This window comes from Phyllostomus hastatus, unplaced genomic scaffold (assembly GCF_019186645.2).
Source record: "Phyllostomus hastatus isolate PE091 unplaced genomic scaffold, TTU_PhHast_1.1 phas_contig_209, whole genome shotgun sequence".
NCBI lineage: Eukaryota > Metazoa > Chordata > Mammalia > Chiroptera > Phyllostomidae > Phyllostomus > Phyllostomus hastatus.
In genome coordinates, this window is record NW_025333735.1 from 15,348,368 (window position 1) to 15,370,986 (window position 22,619).

Sequence of the window (22,619 nt, forward strand, 5' to 3'; positions counted from 1 at the left end):
GAATTTTAAATCAGGTGTACTATTAGTCACAGTGAATGTAATACTTGTTATATTCATGTTAAGTTTATAACATAACATGAAGGGGAAACCTTGTCTGTGTTGATTTCTATGTCTGTGGAATGGCGTTAACTAGGGAACAGGCAGGCTGAGAGCTCACTGTCCAGGCTAGCAGAGAGAAGGGTGGCTGTGGTTGGCAGGGCGGGGTGAACGGGAGGGCAGCCTTCTGCTGCACGGGCTAAGTAGTCCGAGCTCTGGCCCCCACATGCTTGCTCCTGGCCCTTTCAGCACATAGCCATGGAGTCTGAGGCTGATAAACAGTGAAAAATACACTTCCTTCCCAAGAAATGAGAGCCTTTCAAGATAAACACATTTGGGCCACCTCCTTTTGACATTTCTCAGAACTGAGAACTGAGAAATGTCTGCATGGCTCCAAGGCTCTGGTAGGCGGACACTTGGAGACATTTTCCTGCTCCTGTCAGGTGCTCCTATCACTAGACCACAGTTTCCCAAGGTAATCCTAGTTATCACTTACTCAACTCATTCAGTCTTTCGTTCACTCACTCAGCCAGCTTGTATTCAGCTTCTCCTGTCTGCCTATTACTGTGCTGGGCCACACAGGGGGACAAGTTACCCTTGAGGAGGGTACAACAGACCTCAGACTCCAACATCCAAAAGCGCGCCTGAGCAGCCTCCCTCTGTCATTCCTGAAAGGCTCCTCTGGGCCTTTCAGACAGAGACTTAATAAATCGGGTCACTGCAGCAAAAAGAAAATCTAACACGTGTTGGGTGTGTTCCCCTAACTGTACAAAATGTAGATTTCTGCCTAAGACCAGTTCACTTTTCCATCGTTGTGAATTTCTAAGAAAGTGAGTCTAGCACCAGGAGCCTCTAGCTCCTATCATAGGTCCTGTCACACGTGTGAGTTCACCACAGTCCCACATGCAGGCAGGCCCTTTGCAAAGCAAACCAAAGACAGGACAGAGGTAGGATGCTGATACTGAAAAATCAGTGAGAAAAAGATGAGTGTGTTGCCCTGTGCAGAGAAGAAAGAATGAGGTTCTTAAAAGACTATCAGGAAGTGGGAGGGAAGTAAATACGTCCAGGTCTAACGTCCACATTCAGTGTTAGAGGAGAGGAGAATTTAACACTGAGGGGCTTTGTGTGTGCTGTTATTGAAGAGGAAAAATAAGGAAAGTGAATGGAATTCATTCTCAAGTATCTGATAGAATTAACCTCAAAGAGTTCTGCCTAGAGTAGTGTAGTCATTTATATTGTAGGTTTTGGACATTTGTTATAGGGCCTAAAATCTGGAATTGTCATTTTTTAAAGAAAGTGACATGGAAGGCCCCTCTAAGAAAGTAAATGTATCACCTGAGTAAAAATAACACAGTAAAGTGCTGTCATTTTCTAATATCTCAGAAACAATTATTCCCATTAGGTCTAACCACTTAGAAGGACCTTACAAGAATGAGACATAGAACCAGTAAGCTTTAATGAGGATTTGGGGATGGGATTTTTTTTTTTTTTAGAAAAATCAAGGAAAGGCAAGAGGGCTGAGAGAGGGGCAGTTTGGAAGATAAGGTACCGGTAGGGGAAAACATGCCTGAAGCAAATGTGGCCCCTTTTACAGTGTTGTGGGCCCACATCAGAGACTGAGGCATGGAATGAATCTGCACACAGTTCCCAGAAAGGCTGGTGCCAAGGTCTCCATGTGCTCACTCCCTGGACACCTTCTCTTCTGCCTTCTCACTCTACATACACCCTCAGTTTCCTCACCTTCCTGCTCAGATAATATGGAAAGTAGCAATGGGGAAAAAACAAGAAGTAAAGCAAGTACGTAAAGGAAGTCTGAGAGTTTGGAAAGTGGACATCCCACAGATCAGCCTTGCTGATGGTGAGTGGCAGGTGGATGGGTTTTCAAAGAGGAAGCAGTGGGATGAGGATGTAACATTTATAGGTCAGCATCCCCTCCCCTTGTTTCCTTGTACTGTTGTCCGCTCTGAATTGTGAGGCCAGTGCCAACCCCCAGGTTCACGTCCTTATAGAGTGGCTCTCTTTTCAAGGACATATGAAAGAGGGTAAGTTCTAAGAGTGCGTGTGGAGGAGGGGGAGGGAGGGAGAGAGGACAGAGAGAGAGAGAGAGAGGCAGAGTTGAGGTAAAGTGAGTTTCGTTACTAAATAAATGGCAGCCTCAGCTCAGCTAGATACAAATCAGAAGGGAGCCTGTGAAGTGCCTCACAATCCAGAAGGCAGTTTAGACAATGAAGTTCAAATAATCTTCTTCCTTTGCAGCCTTTATAACCTGTGAAATGGAATTATAACCTTTCTTTTTCTGTTCCAGGTAGACACTTCTCAGATAACCTAGTGTTTTTATTGCTATGAACCTCCCTACTATTAATAAGATTGTGGTATGGTACACTTCAGTTAAATACTTTGTTTTCATTGGCTGGTAATATTTCTTTGATAGCTCAGAATGTACTTCAAATTGTTAGGGCCACATTCATTTTTATGACCTTTGATAATTATTCAATGCTGTAAAAATAATTTCTTCTGTGTGAAATGTCTGGATATTTAGCCTCAGGTTAAAAAATTTGCTGTACAGTTTATATTTTAATCAATAGTCTAATTGTAAATTCTTCTATAATTAGTTCATTTCTTTTTATTTTCAATACCAAAGTACTTCTTATTTGCTAGTTTCAAAAGGAATTGTAAGTTAGCCAAATACTCATTCTCAATAATATTCTCTAATCTAAATACTTACATACATGAACTTCATAAAAACTCAGGCATAAAAATGAAATTCTTCTAGAGAATTATAAAAATGAGATGATTAGAGAAAGGAAGCTAATGTAGGCAAAAGAGTTGTTTTTTAAAGGTAATTGCCCTAGAAAGTTGAAATCAAAGTGCCTCTCCCAGGGAAACCTAAAATCAGTACCTAGGTGAATACAAATTGATTTTAGTAACAATGATAACACTTTAACATATATTTATTTCTTTTCACTGTCCCCTAGAGGGAAATGGGGCCAATGTTTACTGTCTTTATATCATAGAGGAAGGTACTGAGATTTACAAAATTTAAGCAAGCTTGTCCAGGTTTAGAGTGAGTTGAGTTTCAAGCCCAGCTTATATGTCAGTTTCTAAAGTCATTTCAATGCCACCATCTATCTGGGTTTTACATCCCAGTATGGGGAGTTGGCAAGTTTGTATTGCAGTGGTATAATTATATGCCACTTCTCTTTGAACATGCAGAAATATTGGACAAATTTTGGGAAGATTACACGCAAACAAATTGAAATCATCATTGAAGATCTGAGCACAACCTACAGTAGGACCCCTAAAACAGTGTGCTGTATCAAATCCTGAAGTCTTGAGGACTGCACATTTTTGGTAATTGATTCATTTTGAGCTAGACATAATGAAAACATCACTAGTTCCCTTTTATTTCTATGGCCTCTCTCTGCATTACTTTAGGTTTCCTCTTGGCAACTGCCCAGAATTTTCTCTGGCTAATGGGATGGCTTTGTTAGTGTGCTAGGTTTTAGTTGGCTGCAATAAAATCCAAGATAACAATAGCTAAATGAACGTGAAAGCATATTTCTGTTCTGCTTATGTAAATTCTGCATGTAGGCCATTGTTACTTCACACAGACCCAGGGAAGAGTCCTGAGACTAAAAATCTACCACCATAAGCAGAGGGTAGGGAACAACGGAAGGAAGAGCCTGGCCACTCCTGTCTAGTAATTAGTAGTTTATTAAGCGAAACTTGCACAGAGGAATGCCTTAGGTGGTTCCAGGATGAAATGGATCCTTGCACCATTTGGCAGGCACTGAAGGATTAGATAGGGTAAAGCATGGGAATAGTCATGGGTACTAGTACGTTTATGTTATGAGGTACGGGAAATTACTTTACAAGCTTGACCAGCCAGGACAACAACCTATTCCAGATCTGCGTAGAACAGGAGACAAGGGAGGGATACTGATTTGTGTCAAAATGAGCATCAGTTATGACCAGTCTCTAAGGCGGATTGGCAGAAAGCGACCTCCATTCTGGCCCAGGTCCAGCTTGTGGGACAGTCTGTCCTCCATTCTCAACCCCTTATGACCAGCTCTTACAAGCTAGCATGCCCCTGTTCTGTGAGGTGCCCTGAGTGGTCAGGGAGGGGCTTCAGCAGCATGGGGGTAGCTCACCGAGTTGCCAGTTGACTGCATTGGAAACACAGTCTGCAGCAACAGCACAGAGACACATGAGAAAAGAGACAAATTAAAAGGAGCAGTCTAAGTATTATTATTATTTTTCATCATGTCCCCACTCCAGAACCAACCAGTGACTTAGTAGGTCACCTAGGCTTGTGGCTGGATTATTTAAAGCATTTACTTGAGTTTTCGTACTTGTTGACAAGGAAGAAATATTAGCAGATTTATCTGGTATAAAAACATGACATGTAGTTTGAATAATGGTACACATGCATGCCCCCTCCCCCCCCCCCCCAACATGCCCCTCTCCACTTGGAGTCTGATCTTTGGATATTACTGTGCCCACATTAACCTGGACAGGCTGTATAAACCATGAATGCTGTCTGGGGATAAGTGGTGCTCTCTGGTATAAAGAGGTTAATAGGATGAGGAATATGCCAGACTAGGTTGCCTATCATCTCCACTCTTTCAGCGATGTGTGTACTAGTCCATATAAAGCATGTCTCCATAGGTCCTGACTTCATTGGATGACAGGATCCCACTGGAGACTGAACAGTGCCTCCCCACCCAGGTAACTGATCCATCCCAATGCAAAGTCTCCTTGCAGATTCCAATAAGTTGTCCCATTCCAATAGGGCTTGGTGCCCTCGTTACCATAGCTTGTTGGTCTATGGCAAATGTCAGGACTATTACTGTGTCATTTGTTTTCCACACCTTTACCATATTGGATGCCTCAGTCTGAGTTCCCAGCCTGATGTATAAGGCAGTAGGCCCTGTGAGCTCGTCACATACATGACCAACTATATTTGTTGTTTAAGGACACCATTTTTTTGTTTCACAGACAACCTAGCTGTCTGTGGGTTATATAGAAGATGGAACCTCCCAATAACTACACTATTCGGATCACTATATTGTAAAGGCAGCCCTGCCTCCTTAGCTATGCACCATCCTACCTGGGCACTACGGTTCCCACTCTCTCTGCAAACTTAATCTGCAGTGTGTACTGACAGGTCAGTTGCTAAAGTGTGCGTTTTTACGAAGGCATCTTCTTCCTGACTACCTGGAGGTGTAGATGCCTTATGGGCAGGGGCATGTAAGATAACATATCTGCCTCAGGCTCTTGTGAGTGAGCCCAAATATCCTTTTTCTCCATAAAGGTTTGTTTATAAGCATCCACCCCAACTTTTCCATTGTCTGAGCCATAACATCAATCCCTTTAAAATTGCCCAGCTGGCCTTGACTGGATGGCTCAGGTGATTGAATCATTGTCCTGTGTGGAAGGTTATAGTTTTGGTTCCCAGTCAAGGCATATACCAAGGTTGCGTGTTCGATCTCTGGTCAGGGTGTGTATGGGAGGCAGCTGATTGATGTTTCCCTCTCACATCGACGTCTCTTTATCTCCCCCTCTCCCTCTCCCTCTCCCTTTCCCTTCCTATCTTTCTAAAATCGATAAACTTATCCTTGGGTGAGGAAAACAAATCTGCCCAACTGTTAGTTCACAGGACCAGTGACCAAGGTTCACATGTGATTAACAATGAGACAGCTCTTCATTCAGCCCACTGACTGCTGTGGCTTATTCTTGTTTCCATCCAGATGGTGTCAGCGGACAGTCGGACATCACTGTCATCCAGGTAGATGGATGACCTAGGCTAGAACTGTCAGGAGAGCAAGCTCCAGCTGAAACTCTCCCCATTCCTTCTTTTCAGGTTGCAGAGTCTGACACAGAGATAAGAGATTGGAAGTCTCATATTCAACAGGCCCTAATAATTACTACAGCTCTAAAAACAAAGGCCTATCTGATAGAGTAGTCTTCTGCTTAGGTAGGCATGCAGTTTCGTCAGTGCAGGAGTCAGAGCCCTGGCAAAGGCAGCTCCGTGGAACATGCTGTCTATCCACCCCTTTGTGAAGGGAAGTTCTTACTGAAACCAGCTGCTCTTCAGTGAGAGGCTCCACCTGCAGGAGCACTGTATACACTGCCAATCATTGCTGTTCTCTTGGCGTGTATCTGGTCTTTTCCCCCTTCCACAATTGCAACCAAAATTCAAGGAGCCCTCTCCCCTTTGCTCTTATTTTTTTTGGGGGGGGGGGGGGTGGAGGATGGGGGGACATAATGCCCAGCCTATGTCTTTAGGGGTTACCAAACCATCTAATTTGAATGGTAGCCTGACCTAGGAGATTCCAAGGGCTTCAATCTCTTTGTTCAGTGTTTTTGCATTCTCAAAGCCACCCTATTGTTCAGCTCCCTAGTCCCATATATATGCCCATTTTTAACTAAGAATCATAATGGGCTAAGGCATTGCACTGAGTATACATGTTCACCAGTACTCTCAAATTTCCACAAAATCCTGTACCCTTTTCACATTTTTTGGTATGCGGTAGGCTCGAGTTTGTTTCTGATGGCCTCAGGGACAATGTGGGCCTTACCCGACCATATGACTCCTAAGAGCTTTAGTGTGGTGCCTGGCCCTTGGATTTTGTGTGGATTTACTGCCCATCTTCTCTGTTGTAGAGGGTTTGGCAAGATCTGCAAGGTTTTCTGCGACAGAGGTAAACTTTATGTCATCAATGTATTGAGTTTCACAGAGGCTGGGAAGGAAAACAATGACAGGTCCTGAGCCACCATGCCATGGAGCATGGTGGGGCTATGTAAATAGCCTTGAGGGAGCACTTGGAAGGTGTACCTGGGTGGGAAACATGTTGTCTGACAGTTTCTTTGTCACTGTGAGAGCATCAGTCTTGCAGCAGGAAAAGGCTTCCACACATCCAAAACATACACAAAAAACCACCACCTATACTTAGTGGCAGTGTAATGAAGCCCAGCCTAAATGCACTATGATTTATGAAGCAATGCAAAAACTGAAAAATAGGGTTTGCCTGGGAGCCTAGAAGAGCCAGGCAGCCATCTTGGTTCTCCCACAGCCCCAACTATTTACTTAACAAACCACTGTTTACCCATCTTAATCTCCCTGATTCAGGATCAGGCTGTTGCTGTGTTACAAGGACATCAGGTTGGACAAAGTCTGGCAATGAGAGCTCATTTTTGTGAAAGCAGAATGGGCTTCATCCATATGTAGCAAATCTTTATAGATTTTGTCACTGCTGCCTTTTTATGAAAGTCAGCTAGTGCATTTCAAATACAAAAGGTTAGCGTTTACTATTGAGATGATTGCATTTTTTAAGTAGTCAAAGACCTGATGAAGACAACCTAAAATGCAGAAAATTATTTGATAAACATAGAATCTTTGCTTTCTAAGCAGAAATTTGTGGTATTTTATCAGGAAAAGAACCATAGTCTAAGATAATTTTGTCCTTTGAACAGAGGATAAGAGAATGCAACTCTAATTTCGAATCAACTTGCTTTTGATATTTAAATCCACCTACTCAATAAATCCATTCTAATCGTAGGTGGCTTGACCACACATTAAAATTTTCCCCAAAGATTTCTTTTCCATAAATCTCTACAATTATTGCTAAATGTTTCTCCTAAAATCTTTTATTCTACTTAAATCTATTTAATTTATTGGTTCTTAATTATATTTAGGTTACTTACAAAAATTTATGAGACTTTAGACAAAACCAGCCATCACTCTGAATTACTACTTTTGCTGGTACATTTTTAAGCCTAGGTAAAATAAAATTATATTTAATTTTGATAACTCTGAAGATGTCTATGTTAACTAAAGCAACAAACTTAAAGTAACTTTAATATCAAATATTTCTCATACCACATGATCCTGAAAAGCATTTTGGTTAATTTCTATATTTCTGAAAATTTTGGAGTACCCAATCCCTAATTTATATAGTACTCAGTTCCTTTAAGCCAATTAAACTTGGCTCTTTTACAAGTTAGCAATACCATTTGCAGGTAGAAAATACCACATAAATATAAGACATAGATAGGCACCCATGAACATACAAAGAGATGCAAACATGGCTTCCATACAAGTAGTGGTTTTGTTAGGTAGGAGTCCTCAGCAAACCAAGGCAGGGAGGAGGAGGGAGACATGTCTCACCCATTGACCCAGCAGTCCTGAGCCCAAAATCCCCAAAGATTTGCATTCCTATTACTTGAGGGGTGAATGTTATAGTAGCAGCTACGAATGAGTAGCCAGAGGGGAAATAAAGGCAGGCCCTCACCATTGCGATCTAACAAAAAACTTAATATAGGATGCTAAAAGCAAAGGAAGATAGGTCTCCCCGAAGACCCAGTAATCCTCAGCCTGATTCAAAAAGACTGACAGGCATTCTGAACGACACCAGCAAAACTATGGTAGTATAGGAGTGGGGAGCCCTTGAAAATCATCCCCACTAGCTGGGAAAGGAAACCTTGAAACTGTGTATTCATCCCAAGGCCTAGAAGGGAGAAGGAGAGGAGGTTCACAGTGCCGAAAGAAAAGCCCATAAAACAACTTTGGCTAATTGCCTGTCCTCTGTCATGTATACAATATGCACAAATGGAGTCTGGAGCAAGACGAGGATTTGGGCTAACAGACCCATACCTACATTTGGGTAGTCATGTCTGCTCAGGAAAGCTGGTACCACCTTTACCCATCAATCAATGTGTTACTTCTTTGCCTCCATCTGACCTACTACATAAGTCCTCAGAACAAAGGAATTGCTCTCTTGTCTCTCTTGGCCCCTTCTTGCCATGTGGGGTCCACTGGCCACCCAGGTCACCCAGCCTCTGACCACCTTGCTCTTGCCTCTCTTGCTTTTGCTCTCCCATTAGAACTTACAATAAATTTTGCCTGCACATGAATAGGCTTGCTGATATGTAATTCTTTAGTGCATTGGAAAGAAGAACTAAGTTTCTGGGAGTTTCTCCTATAACAGTATCCATTCAAAAGATCTTTTCTCCCCACCACCCCGACTCCCCCCAACCTTTATCATCCAGTTCTGATGCTAACAAAGTTATACACATTCTAATACACGTTTTTAGTTTCACTTATTTCTATAATTTTCTAACCCTGGATTCTGCCTCTAGCTGGGTGTCCGTGGCCAGCCAAACCACCCCATAAGAGTGGCCAGCCCACAGCTGCAGCCATAAGTCTTCCTTCCTTGCCACAATATGTAAGGCATAGTTCCTCAAACCAATGCACAGCTGATGTTTTTGGGGAATCCCCACACTCATGCAATAGTCCATATGTATCTAGCTCATGGGCCACACCTCCCCACATGAAGGTTGATGGTCAACCAGGGATTTTCCTCACGGATGTCTCTTTCACAAGACCCTTTTCTTCAGTATACTGGCTTGTTCACCAATTGTTAGTGGGAAAATCCCCAAGACTGAAAATCTACCTTTGTCAGTGAAGGTCAGGAAACAACTTAAGGAAGAGGCTGACCACTCCAGACTAGCAATTAAATAGAGTTTATTAAAGGATACTTACATATGAGGCATGACTTGGGCAACTGCAAGATACAAAGGCTCCCCATGCTGCCTGGCAGGTGCCAAAGACTTACATAGCATACAAAGGGAGAACAGTAGGGGGTACTAGTACATGAAGCTGCCAGGTATAGAAAATCGCTTTACATGTTTGACCAGGTCAGGACAACAACCTCTTCCAGGAACCAGAACATAACAGAAGGCAAGGGAGGGCTGCTGATTTATGTCACTATGAACATCAATTATGATCATACAGTCTAGTCTCTAAGGGGATTCACAGAAAGCAACCTCAATTCCACCTTGTGGGACAAGCAGTGGTCATGTTATGGAACAGTGTCTCCTCTGCAGCAGTCCAGGGCCGATCTGGCTGTTGCTTAATCATCAGACACTGATGCTATGTCTGTCACCCGTAGTAGTAGTGCCTTGTGGTCCAATTTGATTGACTGCTTGAGCTTCAGCCATTAATCTGCCTCTTATCAGCAGGAAAGAGAAAGGAGTTCTTTTTGAATATATTGGCCAGAATTTAGTCACATAACCACATCTAACTGGGGAATATTGGAACTGTAGCATTTTAATTGATGCCTGGCTGATAATCAGGGCTCTGTTGAAAAAAGGGGAGGGTAGATGCTAGGAAACAACCGGCAATCACTGCCACAGTTAATGAATGGTCCCTTATTTTCATGTACCTGAAATGACTTTTAAAATGTCTTTTCTGTGGAAAAAATTTTTATGTCAGAGAATCTATCAGGTTTCTGCCTGAGGATCATAGTCGTTGCATTACTAAGAACAAGAAAAGCTGAATAATAAATAATTTGCTATATTATTTTGCATTTAAATTAAGCAACAGCCTTTCAAACTATTTTTATATACAATTCAGATTTCAAGTGGCCAAATGTGTAACAAGTGGCACTTTAGTCATTTTTCTTTGCTCTCATCACTTAGAGAAATGAGGATGCATTGGGAATTTAGATTTACTGCAACCATTAAATACATACATTTATACTACATCATGACCACTATTTAATTATACACAGTTTACAACATTTTCTTTCAATGTTTAGCACAGTGTCTTACACATAATAGATATGTAATCAATGAGTGCTAAATTGAATTGACCTTCACTACTCGGTTGAATTTATTTGCCTGATAGATGAAAGGCCCTTGAGAGATTCTGCTGCTATCCAGTCATTAGTCTCGTGACAGTGTTACACTGACTCTGATTTAATTTGACTATATTGGACGTTGGGGTTATTGCTATGCATAGAGGAGACCACAGGGGATCAGGTTACTTCCTAAATAGGTAAGGGTTTTGCCTCTGCTGGTGACCACACCTGCAGCTTCAGGGACTAGGAAATCTTCCAGAATCCTGAAGTGCACAGAGGTTAATCAAATCAGCTCTCACTTGGAGAATAAGGATTATCACAAAATTCATTGCTAAGTATAATTACCATGTTTATGACAGTCTTTAATCTGATTTAATCCTTCTCAAGTATTGACTTGGTAATATACTATAAGAGTGTATTTGATTATTTTCTTTGTATTTGAGCTCCACATCTTGTGATTTAGCTTTTAAAATAACATAAAATTGTAATGAATGGGACCCGTTAGTGACTGTCTCTGATTACAAGTTATACAATGGAACAAACCTTTCACCTATCATTAGATTTAATTTGTTTTTAAGGATACTCTTAACTTCGGAATTAGGATGGCCTTGTTTGCTCAATCGTCCTGGTCCCTGCTCCAGCTTTCTTCCTGGTCATCTTCATGATGCACTAAAACAGAAAACAAACAGCTCATATTCACAGATTTATGAAGGGTGGGTCACCATATTTACTGAGCACCATTGTCATCTGTTTGGTTTTTAGAGTCTCTAATTTAGCTAATGGATAGGGTGAAAATTGTACTCTACAACTTTGGTATTTAAAAAATATCTTTACAAACTTTTCTCTACAGAACAAAACTTCCACATAAATCCATGTTCTCTGCTGGCTGGGTTAGGGGCTGGGAGGTAGGACAATAGCGCATAGGTACTAAGACTTATAGTTGAAGATATTTGGTCCATCTGTTTTTTGCAGTTTTCACGAACAATATTTTTGACAGAAATATTCTTTCTTCATGGGTTTTCTCAGCTCCCCTTTCTCTTAGCCAAGGTGGCATCTATATGAGGGAGAACTCTAATATTCCCCTCAGGATAATGGGTGAAGGTAAGGTGAGGCAGCTTGTCCACATGTAGGTCCCCGTCCTGCCTCTTGGGTCTTCCCCACCCTCCCTAGAGCTGCTTTTGGTGTTCTTGTTTGCTGGGTAGCTTGTGGCCTCCACCACTGATTCAGGGCCGGTAAAACCTGCAGACTGTTTCTGCAGCGTGTTTTGAGCCCTGTGGCATCACTTTGCTGACTTGACCCACTGTTTCTCACTGACACAATAGACCCTCGAGACTCCGCTGCTTCTTTCCTTCTGAGCACCTCCTTCAGCTGTCCACTCCACGGGAAATGCTGTCATCGCCAGGGTGTCACCCCGCCCTAAACATAGCAGCTCTTCCATGAACCCCAGGGCGACCCTGGTGTGGGGGCGGGGACTTCTCTATATGAGGAGGCTGGGAGGCACTTAGAGAACGATCATGGCCCTCTCTCAGCCATTCCCCTTCTTCAGCAGTGTCCACGCATGTGTGCCAGCACACCCTGTGAGGCTGTATCCCCAGTGGTTTGTAACCATTCTTCCTACTGGGGGGTTATATTCTTTTATCACCCTCCCACTTGTGAGGCTGGATGTTGAGGCAATTGTGAAGAAGTAAGGACATGGTGCCCTGCTTCTCTTTCTGTAGTGTCCCCTCCTCCTAGCACTGGAAGAGCTTGGTTTGCAGTGCTTCTCCACACTGTTTTCTCCTCTTCAAGTTGCCTTTTGCTCTCCTGTTTCCCTGGGGCTACAATGATGGACAGGCTGCCATGGGAGTGGGGAGGGATTGCAGGCAATACTGTTACCAATCCAAGAAAATAATTAAGAAGTATTTAAAGATTTAAAGAATATTGTTACTGTTTCATTAAAAAACATTCCCTGTGTTTCTGAATTGCACAACTTCGTTATTTCTCATCTTTAAAAAATACATTTAAAAATTATTTTACTTTAAATTAATTAGTAGGGTGTGAGTTTCTAGGCTACCCTTATTATTTTATTAGTAGGCTAACTTTGAATAATTAAAATAATTTTATTTTATTGATTTAACTAATGTTATTTTTAAATCAATCATCAACACAACAGGTGGCTACAACAGCTAAGCCTTATAGTACTGTACATCTAGTAACAGGTTTTCAGAACTCAGCCTAACAGTTATGAGCATAACTAGGCCCCTGACCAGCTCAAGTTCTCCATGACAATTAATCTCACAGTCCGGGATCTTTATGGAACCAGGCTCTGGTTAAAGTCTGCTTGCAGTGACAGGGCTACATCCTCCTGATTCAAAGAACCAGGAAACTCCAGATGTGGAACAAGCCAACCAGATTTAACGAGTCAGAGACCAGCAAGGATGGTGCAGGGAAGGAAGTGTTAGTCTCTAGTATACTGTCTGGCTGATACCAATTAATTGTTTTTCCTTTTGCCTGGTTTACCTTCACAGAGCTAGGAAGCATACAAGAGATAATGCAGGATGTGAATTAGACCAGGTGTGCATGGTTATCACCAAGCCCTAAGAAAAAAATCTCTGTTATATACACAGTGTATTGTAAATCAGCCAGCAAATACTAATGAGTGCCACTCTGTGCCAGACATGCTGGGCTCTTTACAGAATATTGACGACATAGTCCCTGATTTTAAAGAGCAACTATCTTGTCAAAAAGATCATTTATTCATTCATACATTCAGCAAATATTTATTGAGTTCATCCTTTGTGCCAGGTACTGTGATATGTGGGCATAGAGCAGAAAGGAGATAAATATGAACCCTGCTTCCATGGAGCTTATAATCAGGTGATATTGACACTCAATAAGTGACTCTATCAAAATATTCCCAATTCTAGTCATATGGAATTCTCTTCCTTTACTATCAAATAAAAGAATTCAAGCAGAGGTGGTATGGTACCCAGGTATTCATGAGGAAAGTAGGACTTGAACTAGCCTTGAAAGGAAATTAGGCTGTACATATGCCAAAAAGAGTGGGAGCCTGTTCTGGATGACGAAAATTACAGGGACAGTGTATAGAGTGCATTAAAGGGTGTTTACAAGTGGATTAAATCTACAGATCAATTACTGAGTCCCGTGATGGAACAGAAATAAGGAAGCTGAATTCCAGACAAGACTTGCTGCAAACTAACTTGTGACTATAAAAAATAACTTTGCCTCATATCTCATCCATAAATGAGAGAGCTAGATTGCATGATCTTGAAGACTCCCCTTAGCTTGCAAATGTGCAGCTTTGTTTACTCCTACAGGAGTAAGCATGTTACTCCTACAGGGATCAGCATGCTCTTGGTGACAGCTGGCGTGGTGCCTGAGAACAGCCCCAAATCTCAGGACAAGCTCTGCAAATTCCAACAAATTAGATGAAGGCAAAAGTCACCATTTATACTCTGGAGCATGATTATATGTGATTTTCTGTCATTTTCTTATCATTTCAATAGTTTCCCTAGTAGATTACACATTCTTTCAAAGCAGGGATCAAGAAGGGCAGGATATATATTATTGTTAGGGTCAAGTAAAAGCCATTTGGCATCAGAAGACTGGATCCGCATTTCACCATTCTTGAATTACTCATATTTCACCCCCTGGAGTAGGTCAAATTCTACTTCTAGTGATTTATGTGTTTTACTTATTACTTTAACTAATTAATCCTTTTTCATAGATCATGAAAATGTAAAATTCAGTTCAACCCTCATCCGAATGATTTGTTCATTCTAGTTTAATGAAGTTTTATTATACTTGTAAAAAGAAGAGAGAGATAATCTTGCAAATATTAGATATTAATAGGCAGTGCAGATGTATCTAGCCCCTGTGTTATAATACAAGAGATGACAGAAAATACCTAAAGTTTCCAAGAACCTGGTTTTATGGTCATGGGGATAATATCCAATTATAGGGACTTGGGGAGAGTGGGACAGTGTAGGGTGTGGTTAGTATGTATTCTGGAACCAGACTGCCAACATTTGGATCCAAGCTCTTATAATTACCTGTAAATAACCCTGGACAAGTTAGTTAACCTCTCTGTGCCTCAGTTTCTTCATCTATCCAGAGGAGATGATCATAGTGCCAACTTGAAAGATAAAATAAATTATCATTTGTAAAATGGTTAGAACAGTACCTGATGAAGAGAAAGTACTTTATAATTTGGGTTATTATTTAGGAGGGAGTCAAAGGGAGAGGAAATAGGAAGTGCAGATATGTCATGTAGAGAAGCTGGTGGTAAAGGAAAGTGAGGAACTGGACCACATTTACAGAAAGGGAAAGAGTCGAGCAGCCAAGCAGTGGTGGTTCTGTGTATTTTATTTCTCAAGAAAAGGAAAATGTATGATTATCTGATGGTGAATGGAATGGAGCCAGTGATCAGAAAGACAGAAGAGGGAGGGGGACAGCGGTGGGGGCAGGATGATCTGTAATGAGGACACAGGTAGAGGTGTTAGGAGGCAAGTAAGTGTTGAATAGTTTTCTCTGTATCCCTCAGGAGTCCAGCTAGCCTTTATAATATGTTACAGATTGGGCACTGAAACTCAGAAGAGAACAATGCAGACCACCATACCCCTCACCTGTTCAGGATCAGGCAGTGGATGGGGAGAAATTAAGGATTCACAAACATTTAATGGGCTGTTACTCTGAATCAGAGTATGAGAAACTAACAGAATAATGCAGTTGAGCAGAAGGCACTCTAATGACAGGCTAAAGAGTAGCTGTAGCCTTACGGGTCACTCTGGAAGAAACCTCACGGACAAACCAACACAGTGTTCACCAGACAGTGGCAGAGTGGCTTCAGCAACTCAGGCGTCAGGCAGCCTTAGCTGGCAGCCCAGCAGCCACCGAGCCATGACAGTCTACCAAAAACCCAGGCTGCATTCAGGTGCCTGAAGTGTGACCACTCATATTTCAATCTTTTTACCACAGTTGCCACAAAATAATAATTCAGTCCAAGAGTCAAATTCAAATCAAAGATCTCTCTTTCTCTGTCTCTCTCTCTCACAGACACACACACAGTCTTAACTAGAATGTTTAAAAATATCTTGTAACGTTTGCTTAGTAAATAAAGCTGTATTAACTGAAATCGTTCATATCCAGAGAAAGGACCAGCTTTGCCAGCAGATTGGGTATCATAAATATTTGGCAATTTGGAAAAAACACAGAAATGTAAGCTCAGCTACAACAAGAGGAAGAGGATTTTTTGAGCCAAAAGATCTTGGTCACCATAAAGACCATCAGGGACACCATCTTCCTGGCGATAAGTGCTAAGAGGTCTAAGAGAAGCCTTTTAAGCCTGTATATCCTACATTCTCAGGAAAGACCCATACTTTTGTGTGGATGAGAGTCAGTATATTAAAGGGGTAAATTGAATAAAATGTAAAAGAGTTTGGCATCACCTGACATAGTATGGGCTCTGCTTAATGTTCCTACTTTTTCTCCCTTCCACCCAAGGTAATTCCCTTTTTAAGTATTGCTTCTTACTATAGATGACAACGTTTTGTCCCTAGCTAAAAGGATTCCAGGCACCAGCAGCAGGAGTGGAGAAGATTATTTTTTTGTATAGGATACCCTTCCTAGAGTTCCTCAATCTATGCACATGGGCAGACTTTTCTTCTACCAGATAAACTTAACTTGCTAAGAATTTGCTTGAAACTGTGTCCCACATGATTGGACCTACCCAGGACCTCTCAGACCCCATATACCAGTTCTGTGCACTCATCCCCAGCTTCTGCTTGTTTTGCTGCTAACTGCTAGCATTGCCACTTTAGAGGCTCACCCATGGACAGAGCCAGAAGAGCCTCAGAGCTCTATTCCTCCCTAAAGCAGCAATGGCTGAAAAACATGGGTGTAGAAAAGCCCAGACCCCCTTGTCTAGAGATGTGATAAACTTCTAAGTGTAATTTATGCTCCCAAATTTCTCAAAAGCTCAGATTGAAGTTGGAATCACCTAAAATTTCACACTTGCTTGGCTTCTTCTCTTTCTATGTTCTACATTCCCACTCCTTACTGGTTCTCCTGGGAGCACATGTTTAATAAGTCACTGGCACAAAATCCTTGGCTCTGGATCTAAGGTTGGGAATACAGAGCCTAAAATAGTCATTATCATTCATTCATTCATTCATTCACTCAGGAAAGCACACTCAAGTGTCTAAGTGCTTTTCCCAGTCTAGCAAAGAAGAGTGATATATAGTTAGCTGAAAGGTAGCCGTGGATATTCTCAAGGTATTCTGTGGACCATTTAAAGACTACACATTTCTAGAGCCAAAGGGAACTTTTTTTAAAGATTTTATTTATTTATTTTTGGAGAGGGAAGGGAGGGAGATAGAGAGAGAGAGAGAAACATCAATGTGCAGTTGCTGGGGGTCATGGCCTGCAACCCAGGCATGTACCCTGACTGGGAATCAAACCTGTGATACTTTGGTTCGCAGCCCGCGCTCAATCCACTGAGCTACGCCAGCCAGGGCTGGAAACTTTTAAAATATGACTATATCATCAGATCTTGTAAAATACCTTACACCTAGTAAGATCTTAAGTGTGGGACAAGATTGGGTCAGTCCTTGGCTTCATAATATTGACTGTTGAGGAGAACCAATCAATTGCTTAGAATTCTATTTAATTCACAAACATTTATTGGGCTCTTGCTCTGAATCAGAATATGAAAAACTGACAGACTAATAAGTACAATGCAATAAGTACATCTTGACTAATGTATACAACACTATGGAAATATGATAGGAGGAATGATATTTTCCCAAGAAAATGAAAGGCTGAGTCTCAGAGGATAAGTTGAATAAATTCTGGACAGAAGTAAAGAGGGCATTTTAGAAAAGGAAAAGCAAACTCTACAGCAACTAGGTGATAAAAAGCATTGGCGGATTTCTTGAAGAGTGAGTAGTTTAGTGACTCAACACAAGTTTCCATGAAGAGGAGAGGCAGGAGATAAACCTGGAGGTCTAGATTAGAGACACTCAGTGGCGGGCCTTAGCTACTTTAGAATTTTATCCTGTAGTGTGGGGAAGCTTCAAAGATATTTGAGGATGTCAAGGTTTGCCTTAGAAACAATATGAAGGATGTGTTTGAGTGAAGACTCCAGTGAGAAACATTTGTTAGGAGGCTGTCATTAGGTTAAATCATATATAATTTCCAATATCCAACCATTTTGACCCAACAAAAATGAGTTTCATAAAGTTCAAAATAATACACTAGCCAAGAAGAATAAGGAACAAAGACTGGAGACAAGGAATAAAAATAAAAGAGACATATAAGAAAGAAAATTGGCATAAAATGAGTGATCCACGGTATGCAGGGGAGAGCAAATTGCAGAAATTAGATGTGATAGTGAAGGAAATTTTTCTCATGAAAGTGATGGAGGGAATTATGAAAAGTATGCACAAAGAAAACAGGACTCCCTCCTGGCCAGGTATCTGGGTTGGAGCATTGTCATGTACACCAGAAGTTTGCAGGTTTGATTCCTGGTCAGGTCATATACCTAGGTTGCAGGTTCAGTCCCTAGTGGGGGCGTGTATGGGAGGCAACCAATCGATGTTTCTCTCTCTCCCTTCCTCTCTCTCTCTCTAAAACCAATAAACATATCCTCAGGTGAGAACAAAAAAAAAAAAAAAGAAAATAAAAGAAAAGCAAAGAGGGCTCACTGGAGAAGTGATGGGGATCCTCATAGGAGACTTCAGCACTCCCGGCCCTTCACGTATTACCTTGCAGTGCCTCATTTTTTGTTGCTTCTTTTTCTGCTACTTGACATTGTGTGGCCCATGATATTCAAATTCCTATGGTTGTATCTGCTTCTAAAGTTGAGCCTACAAATAATGCAATCCCAAGTGCATTTACTTAGCTAAAACAGGCCACTAAATAAAAATAAAAGTAGAATAATAACAAGAAGAGAAACCTGGTAGTCTTTTAGTGCAGGTAACCTGATCTAACCAGATCATTCTTTAACATGTGAAGGGTGTTCTCATACAAGGGCATACAGGGGATTCTGAAAGTCTCAGAGAATAAATAGGAACACCTGTTTGTTTTTCCTGTTCTGACCTCAACTCTTCCAGGACCACACTATTTCTATAAAAGGTGCCACTAAAAATTTTCTGTTTGCTCTGGCATAGATGTTGGCTAAAGTGTAATTTTTGTTGCAAAGAAGACATGCCATTTTATTTTCCTTCAAAACACACTACCTTCCTAAAACAGAAATTATTTATTTGCTTGATACATTCAAGAACCAGAGAACCACATGTCTGTCTGGACATCTTATGTAATATTATTCCACTTGGGATAGGAATGCTGTTTAAAATGGTGTTAATTAAACTTTGGAGAAAAAAAAAGATTCTAGGAATCCAACAAAAAGATTGAGTAAAGAAACATTGAATTTATTTCTGTCTGCTTTTTCTCATAACAATTTTTTGTAAGAATTTAATTTTAATCTGCTATTTCTTAGAATTACTGAGAAATGTATTAAAAAGAAATGTTTTTCAGGTATTTTTTCTTAATATTTTTATGGCATCCAATGAGGTTAAGCCAGTATTTGGAGAATCCTGCTGAGGGACTGGCTTCAGGGCCATTTACACCACAAACACTTGTTGACTGTGACCTACAGTGCCAGACACTGTGGTAACTACTGGAGACACAGTGGTAAACAAAACCAGGGGTGGTTTCTCCTCTCAGGATACTTGCAGTTTAGAGATAATGACAAACATTAAAAAATAATTGCACAAATAACTATGCATTTCAAACTACCATGAGTTCATGAAGAGAAAATATTTGATATTACATAGTGGGGGATTAAGTCCTAGTCACCAGAATGTTCTCTGAGAAAATGATTTTTTCAAGTTGAGCTCTGAAAAATGATGGAAAGTCAGCCAGGTGATGAGGGAAAGGAAGAGCACTTTAGGTGGAAGACGTTTCCAGTCCAAAGCCCTCAGGTAGGAAGGAAGATGGCACTCCTCATGCAGCTCATAGAGGACTAGTGTGGCTTGAGCACACAAGAGCAAAGGACAAAAGTTTCAAAACAAAGCTGGAATTGCAGCCAGAGGCTACATCAAACAGGACTTTGGAGGTCATATTAAGAATTCTGGTCCTTATCCTAAGTTCAACAGGAAGTCACTGAGAGCTGGAGGGTGGTGGAGTTAGATTTATCTACACCAATCATTTGAAGTCAGTGAGTTTTTAATCAGCATTTAGCAAGTGCTGTGTAACAGCTCTAGGGATTTAGAATTCATCTTAGACATGGCCTCTCTCTCAAGTCATATCTGGTATGGAAGTTTGGGAGGAAATAGAGTGTGGGCTAAAGCACAGAGGCAGGAATGAGATAGTCTTGGGAAGAGAATAGCCAAAGCATCTTTACTTAGCCAATGGGAGCTAATGTACAGAGTTTGGTTTTTTGCTTTTCTATGCAAATGTTCGAGAAAGTGTCATCTGACCAAAGGAGATGTAATCAATAATTCTGTCCACTGAAACCCTTTGTTCACAGATCAGGAACCACACAAAGAACTGTGCATCCAGCTCCATCTCTTTACCCCACCAGTGCACCTCAACCTTGATGTGGAGTGACCACTTGGAAAGGTGAGATTCAGAAGCTGTCTAGATTTACAGCATAGCTGACCATGTCTCCCTGTTCTGATCTGAGTTTGTGTTACAACAGCAGACTATCTCTAAGAATAAAATGGAGATTAAGCACACATATTAAGGATTAAGGAGGATTAGATTCCTTAGAAGAGCTTTTGTTTTTTTAGTAACTTCATATAAATTTCCTCCAACTATGAACTTTCTGAAATTGGATCCAGTCTGATCTTGTGACTGATCAATTTTCATGTCACTGATTTCCGTAGTAAGAATAGTTTCAGAGAGCATTTTAAAGAGAAGCTACCCTTGTTTTAATTAGACAGCAGGACTTGGCAAGGTTAGCATCCTCTTGCTTCACCTTCTGATTAGATGTATTTATTTTTCTGATGCCATTTTTATTTTAAATTTCACTGAGAAGACAAAGTAAGATGTCAGCAAGACAGTTCCATAACAGTAATAAGCATTTCATGACCATATACAGTTTTCTTTTTAAACATGCATATATTTTAATAGGCATTGCTAGATAAAAGTTAAAAAAGGGCTTTAACAATAAAATTATTATCCAGATGGGAACATATATCTACACTCTTTGCCCAGATGGGTATGACTTGTTCAATTCTAGTTGCAAAGGAGCTTTGATTAGCATTTTATTTCTCTTGAATATTACCATACCATACCAAAAAGTACTCTTATTTTTGCTCATTACATCTTTCTCTCTCTATTCTAACAGATAATGAAAGAATGGAAATGGACTTTTCTTACAATTCCTGCTGCCCTGAATTTGTGTATTTCTTCCCACCTGAGAAGGAGCTGGAGTATTTTATATTTTGATTTGTATTATTTTTTCATTCTCATATTATTTTACTTTAATTATTTTTGTCAGTAATACTCACTGAGAATACATTTATCATTATAACCTATGTTTGCAAGTGTTAAATTGACTCTTTTTTGTTAATTTTTTATTGTTGTTCAATTACAGTTACCCCCATTGCTCTCTCCTGCCCACCCCACCCTCCCACCTGTAGTCCTCCCCCCAAACCCCCCACCATTGTCTTTGTCCATGGGTCCTTTATACATGTTCCTTGACTTGACCCTTTAAGTTGACTTTTGGAGCTGGGTTTTGAGTATGTACTTAAGAAGCTGGGCAGAATTTCACAGATGGTGATTAATCAAAAAGCGAAAAATAGAAAACCTCATCTTCTGGGAGTTTGTCCCCAACTTCAAACTTTGATCTGAATTTAAACTGATGTGGACATCTTTACATTTTGTCATGGTTTTGATTGTATAGTATGAGTTTAAAAAATCAGTATAAGTTTTGACAATGTAAAGTCAACATACTGAAAGTAGAATTGAATTAATAGGACATAAATTTAATGAGATAGAAAAGTATGCTAACTGAAGGCAGGACTATACCATGACAAAAGTTATTCATGCACAATATGTGATTATTGTGGAGATGTTGTATCCTTTTGGGCTGAACTTGGAGCTCAAAGTCCCTACATCTATATTCTGGTTATATGTCATTTAGTAACTCAAGAACCAATTTAATTCTTATTTCTGTCTTTGAAGATTAGAAGCAGTGATGTAGCTAAGGGTTCTCTTGAAGTGTCATAAAAAAACAATAATAAGGTTAAATGATTAACTATTGAGTTAAAGCAATAAAACACCCAAGCTCAAACTTCTGATTCACCACTATCAATTTAGTATTTCCTAAAATTTATTCTCTGGTGACATAAAAAAGGCAAAATTATTAAGTGACATAGTTATGAAATATCAAATTTTGTGACTTTTTATGAAAGGAAGGAATCTATTTTATGTGTATTGAAATAAATTCTGTAGAATTAAAAAATACTTTATATCATATAATATTTATCTTTCAGCTAATATGATCTTACCTGCCTATAAATTCAACCAACCTTTCTTCTCTCATTTCTCTTTCTCCCTTTCTTCTTCCTTTCCTTCCATCTATTCTTTCATTTAACTGACCACATATTGTATTTAATAAGTGTCCCTTCTTTAGGAACTGTGCTAAGTAAGGGCCACGCTGCCACCTACAAAGACATCTTGGGAAGAAATGATAATATAGTATCAGCAGCCAATACTGTGACTCCATTGTTATTTTGGCCAACTAAATTAAGCCAAAATACTTGAGTCATTCTTCTTAAATAGTTGAACCAGTTCTGAATTAGTTATAAACTACAATTCTTTTCATTCAAACCTGTATTTGAAAGGGCCTTATGTAACTAGCACAAAGCAGATGCTGTATACAATCCCTTGATTCAGGTTTAAATTCAATACATTTTATTAAGCAAGTTGAAT

General features: G+C 40.3%; 1 protein-coding gene across 1 annotated transcript in view; it reads left to right on the plus strand.

Moving 5' to 3' along the window:
- PTGER3 (prostaglandin E receptor 3) overlaps positions 1-21,561 on the plus strand; it is a 77,917-nt gene extending 56,356 nt beyond the window's left edge. The window contains exons 3-4 of the mRNA XM_045835308.1: positions 20,209-20,300; positions 21,031-21,561. Coding sequence (XP_045691264.1) covers positions 20,209-20,300; positions 21,031-21,034 — 96 coding nt within the window. The 3' untranslated portion in view covers positions 21,035-21,561. The remainder of the gene's footprint in view (positions 1-20,208; positions 20,301-21,030) is intronic.
- Positions 21,562-22,619: the final 1,058 nt, after the last annotated feature.